Below are 6,000 nucleotides of genomic sequence, written 5' to 3'. Positions count from 1 at the left end.
AAAGGCCAGAGAAGTCCCTTAAGCTGGAGTAACAAACTGTTGTGGGTGCTGGGGACCAAACTCAGGTCCTCTCTCCAAGAGCAGTCGGCATTCTTAACTGCAGTCATCTCTACACCCCCTCCCCCCACCTATACCCCTTTTTGTTATTTTTAAAATTTTATACCTACCTGGATGTTTTTAAAATGAGAAATAAAAAAGTTTGGGATTCATAAGGAAGTACCGAATAACAACCACTGATACTTCTTTTATTTATAAACTCTATTGCATCACTATTTTACATATGGCTATAGGCAGCCCATTAAATGTCAAGTTTCTAATACCCAAGGGGGAGAGAAAAACCAGACAAATGATGTCTTGGAGAGACCCTGTTTTACCCCAAAGCATTAAAAGATCGATGTCAATGACATAGAGTGGGGTGTTTATTCTGGTACCTGGAACTGTTGTGGTTAGCACCTGCTGTCCCAACATAATGATGAACAGGATTCCTGGAACCCTCTCATACTTTCTTGATATGAACAGTGAACGGAATAGCATCCTAGTCAAGCATAGAAGAGACAGGAGCTCTGACCATGCTACTGCATGTCCCAGGTTCTGCTTCGTAGCTGGCTTTATACTGCTCCAACAGAGAAAGGGCAAGAGTCCTGGCTGAGAGGCCACTGCCCTTAGAGAGGCAGGGGCCAGGGAGCTAAAGTTCAATGCATGTACTTTAGAACCATCCGCTTGACGTCTGTGTCTCTTCAAAGATGCACGCCTAGCTACTTTCTCTCTGTACATTCTGATGCATGTGCCCTGTGAGGAAAGGCTGGTCTCGCCCAATCTGCCTACATTGTATGGGCTGCTATAGAGGTAGAGATCACTTCATGGAGAGCGACTTCAGTTAGGTGACTGGAGCTTAAAGGCAGTGTTTTGGATTGCTGGTCCCGCCTGGACACCAAGCCTAAGTAAGCCTTGGGCCAAAACCGTATGACTCAATGGCTAACCCCTTTGACTAATATCTGTGGCTTGGACATTCGGTGGGCCTGGCCTAGCCTGCATGTTTGCTTCGGTTTAGTGCTCATGACTACGAGTTGTAGATGCTTCAGGGCGTGAGTTTCTAACTGGATGACAAACACTGGCTTTTATCCTGCGATCACGAGAGAGATCATTTCCTCTTGTCTCCATACTAGAACATTAGTCCTGCCAAGGATGCAAAACTTTCATATTAGTCCTTCATCGAGAGCTGAGGATTATACAGCCAAGAGACTATCATTGCTTCAACAATAGGGGTTCAGTCCTCAGTCGTGTCTCCCTTCCACAACTAGAGAGGTCTAAGCCAATTCTGATGACACCCAAATTCAAAGCTGGTTGTTCATTTAGATTCAATAAACTGTCAGGGAGAGGCTGATAACATGGCTTTTTTCCCCAGGCTGGTAAAAGGGGTCTTACTGTGATAGAACAAGAAGCCACCCATGGGAATGACTGATACTGGCTCTGTGCCACCAGGGCATCTGGCCCAAGCAGATATTCAACTCTTGTATCTATCTTGTCTATTAAACAGCATGGAACCATATGAAAACAATTGATTAGTGTCTCTAGTGGCTCAGGGACGTTTACATCAATACGAAGTATGTACTGTGTCCTGTACCCTGCTTCTATAACACCTCTTGAGCCCTGCCCTGGTGCATCTGAAAGGCAAGAAGCAGTGGGCACAGACTCAAAGAAACTGCAAGGCGGGACAATGCCCAGGCTTTGACACGTTCAGGGCAGCAGAGATGCAGGGTGACAAGAGCTTGTGTGATTCTATCATGAAATCTGAGATGCATTTCATGACCTCAATTTCTTAAGGTGACCTCAGTGATGGATTATGCTGGGTGCATGCTAGATAAAAGAGTATTCAGGATCTAGTGTTAGAGAAGCATTTCCCTTAGGGCATTGGGCTAGCCCCCAGCACAGGTGTATTGAATAGCCTTTGCTTAATGCCCAGTTTAGAGGAAATAGGGGCTTTCCTTTCTACTGCTGTCATGTTGTAACATCACAGAGACCCAGTGTACAGGAAGCACACACCACAGGAAGGGAGATGCCCCTGTCTGGATGACACTCTTACCACACAGAGTTCTGGCATGTGACCAGCCAGCAAGTTCCTAGTGAAGAAAGTCCCGTTTGACCCTCCTACTGACTGGGTGGATGATAGAGAGGTCATAGTTCTCAAGCGTAGACTATCTAAAGCCCTATAATAATTTGGTGTGTGTGTACCTGAGTCTGTGTGTGTGTGTGCACATATGTATATCTGTGTTTCTCTCTGTGTGTATGTATATGTCTCGTGTGTGTCTGTGTGTATATGGCTGTGTCTGTCTGTCTGTATCTGTCTCTGTCTCTCTGTTTCTCTCCCTCTGTGTGTGTGTGTGTGTGTGTGTGTGTGTGTGTGTGTGTGTAAAGAGAGGGGGGAGCAGGGGGAACGGACACAATATGACCAACAAACCAGGAAGAAAAACTAAAGCCTGTTTGTTGCATGGCTATGGCCACCTGGTGGATATGTGACTGGGGCCCCAGTGATTGTCCCCACGACGATGAGGTTCAAGCCTGAAAGGTCTGTGGCTGCAGCTTTAGCAGCTTAGGATGATTTCATCTCAGTTCAGAAGCAGCCCCTTGGCTTCCTAGTATGCTGAAAACATAACTAAACCCCTCAAGCCAACAAGATGTGTCTTCTCTAGAATATGGAGCATACATCCTGTATGAATATTTATTTGCACTCGTGCATGCCCTGCCAGTCCATTTGGGGAGAAGGTTGTAGCCAGCTCACAGTCTTTGCTTTGATGAAAGAATCAGAGCCCCCTGAAAATTGGATCATTATAGATTTTCTGCAGGCTTTTCTGATTTAATGGCTCCACACTATCCTTTGAAGGAAAGCCCACTTAATTCTACAATGGCAGTTAAGAACTTATTTGGGATAAGAACGGGGTTCAGTTGGACCCTAATACCTTTTCAACAAAGATCTGCATAAATGCTATTGGGAGAAGGGCACATATTTTTGGTTATAAATACCTGAAAATAGACTAAAAAACCGAGAATCTATATGTTACATTTTTAAATGAGTAAACTGTGTGGTTTATGAATTATACATCCAGAAAGCTTTAATTTCTCTTTATCAGCAAAGTAAAATATCACACGCAAAAAGAGGAAAATACGTTTCTATTTTGCTGCTTGAGATAACTGGCTTCTCAAGGTTTAGGCACACACACCGTTGAACCTGGCTTTGAGTTATAACAACTACAGAGCCAGCATCTGCAGCGAGGAGCGAGGGCCAGCGGGACTTGGAAACTCACTTGGAACAAGGGCTGATCACAGTCGGTGTAGGTGGGTAAACCAAAGCCACATTCACTCGCTCACTGCCATTCTTGGGGCAGATGATCTCTGCCACCCCTTCTGGCCTGGGCTGGCTCAGCAACTCCCCTGCAAAGAAGAGAGAGAAACCCATTAGAAAAAAAGGCCCCAAAGAGCCGGACTAACTTACACAGAGAAATACAGCGCTTTCAAAGGAGTAAGGCATGTAGTGAGGAAGTCTTCAGGTGAGACGGAGGACCAAAATGCAGCCAGCATGGCTGGACCATAGAGCTCTAGCTTCCGTTGCTGGGATGCGCAGTGCATCACCACAGAGAGGGTTCTTAGGATGGTGGTAGTGGAAAGGTGGTGTCCCTCCGGACAAAGGAAGCACTTACCACGACCCTGCTCACCTGCGCACCTTTCTTTTCAGACTGATTCCTGAGATCAGCCAGGCAGGGCTACCAACCAGGGGCTCGTAATAAAAATTTAGGCAGATGGGGTTTCCCCGGCAGAGCTAGCAGGCTCAGAACAAAGCTCTGTGCAAACAATCTGGCCACGTGGTGGGCTCAAGGTGTTTACATGGTAAACAGCAGGACCACAGCCCAGCATCCTGGAGCAGGAGAATTCCCCAAGTGCTGAATCTAACGCATACAGGATTATCTCATGACTATTGCGGGGCCCAAGAGAAACAGGTGACTAACTTAATAAGTTAACTCAATACCTAAAGGAAATCAGACACTAGGGACACCTGCACATCCCCTTTCTGCAATGAGATCATTGACTCCTCGGAAGGAGCAGCGACTTTCAGTCCTTAGCTTCCTCCTCCTAGGTCCCTCATCTGGGAACCTGTCCTTCCTCCATCGTCCTCAGGTCCAGTCCCACAGGCGTTGCTACTTAGAGTACTCAGTTGACAGAATCTGGCTCTCGATAGTCTTTGTTTGTGCCCTGCTTAGACCTAGAAGTAAATAACTCAAACCAAGGATACAGAAAGCATGCCAAATCGGGCAAAGACCCTACTGAAATCCATCAGTTTTGGTAGTCATTTGAAGTTCTAGACACTCCAGAGTCTATGCTGGCCTATAATGAGAGAAAGTCTTTTTACTTAAAATCCTGTAGTTTGGACCAGCAAGGTGGCCTCCTCTGGGTTTTACTTTCTTTCAGCAAAAGACTGATGGCCTGAATTTAATCCCCAGAACCCCCTCCACAAGGTTGTCCTCTGTTTTCATATACCCACCATGGCATGTGCAACACAAACACACACACACACACACACACACACATTCACATGCATGCACAGGCAGGGACACACACACACATACTTAAAATTCTGTATTTCCGAACACCTCTCCTTCAGCTGAGCTCACAATGATGGGGCATGTGCCAGCACTGAATCAGAATCCTGGTGTGTACCCCAGATTAGTGCTTACCATGCCCCACTGAGCAGGCAATGCATCCTCATTTTGCAAATGAAGAATCTGCTGTCTCACTTTGGGTTTCTATTACTGTGATCAACACCATGACCATAAACAAGTCAGAGAAAAAAGGTTTTATTACACCTTACAACTCTCAAGTTACACACCATCACTAAGGAACTTCAGGGCAGGAAGGGACCTGGAGGAAGGAGATGACGCAGAGGCCATAGGTGAATGTTGCTTACTGGCTTGCTCAGCCTAGTTTTTACAACCCTCAGGATCACCAGGCCAGAGCTAGCACTGCCCACAGTGCTGGGTCCTACAGTGAGCTGGGTCCTCTACATCAATCACCATCAATAAAATGTACCACAGGCATGCCCAGTGACCAATCTGGTGGGGACATTTCTTTTCCCCCTGTTGAGGTTCTCTCTTCCAGAATGACTGTCTTGGGTCAAAGAGACACAAAACAAGTCAGCTCAGGGAAGTTATGAGATGTACCCAGCAACAAGGGTTAACTAGTGGAAGACATGGGGTTACCCTCTGCTACCAGACTTCAGTATCTCCCCAAGGCGGGGAGTGCTTCTCTAACCCAGATGCATCTTTCTTGGAGGGGTTGCCTAACTTCACCATTTTAAAAGGAATTTAGGCACTGTCGTATTTATACTTTTAGAGGCACATCCATTCCCAGAGCAGAACATTTTTCTGCGTCTTTGCAGTAATAAGAACTGAATCTAATTTTAGTCTCCTCACCAAATCACTGCAAATATCAAGCCATTGTGAACGGAAACGTTAATTTAGCGCCATGAGCTGGTCTTGTGGATACCTATGTGTCAGAACTGTTGTGTCCTCCAACACCAGCTAGGAGACGAGCAACAGCAGCAGAAAGAGGCCAGCTACAAGTGGAAACATTAAATGGTGTCAAAGGAACATAAAGGACCCAAGTAAGAGCTAGTCGGAGCTGGCTGACACCTGGAAACCAGCCAGTCTAGCGTCACTGGTTAAGCCAGATGTCTGTGTTTTAACAGAGTTGCTAAGAGTTGCAAGTCTGGGAAATCCAAGCAGCCTACAGTGACTCACAGTATAGGGCCTTGAGGACAGAGTGCTTTCAGCTGATCCTAGCTCCTCTTTGGTATATTTTCTTTTCTTTTTAAAAATTAAGTGATTTATTCACTTTACATTCCAATATTAGGCCGCCTCCCTTCCCAGTCCTCCCTCTCGCAGCTCCTCCTCCCACTTCCTCCTCCACCGGACCAGGTATAATCCCCCTCAGGTGGGCACATCAGTCACT

The 6,000-nt window shown here is 46.2% G+C and overlaps 1 protein-coding gene across 2 annotated transcripts in view; it reads right to left on the bottom strand.

The window, feature by feature from the left end:
* The window catches only part of Mfhas1 (malignant fibrous histiocytoma amplified sequence 1), an 89,691-nt gene that overhangs the window by 9,388 nt on the left and 74,303 nt on the right, over positions 1-6,000 (bottom strand). For both annotated transcript variants that reach the window (XR_003842532.1, XM_021219392.2), the window contains exon 2: positions 3,303-3,429. Coding sequence is in view for 1 of the 2 variants with exons in the window: in XM_021219392.2 (XP_021075051.1) it covers positions 3,303-3,429 (127 nt within the window). In the remaining variant the exon portion in view is untranslated. The remainder of the gene's footprint in view (positions 1-3,302; positions 3,430-6,000) is intronic.

Source organism: Mus pahari, chromosome 19, assembly GCF_900095145.1.
Source record: "Mus pahari chromosome 19, PAHARI_EIJ_v1.1, whole genome shotgun sequence".
In the NCBI taxonomy this organism is placed as follows: domain Eukaryota; kingdom Metazoa; phylum Chordata; class Mammalia; order Rodentia; family Muridae; genus Mus; species Mus pahari.
This window is presented reverse-complemented; position numbering and strand designations above follow the sequence as displayed.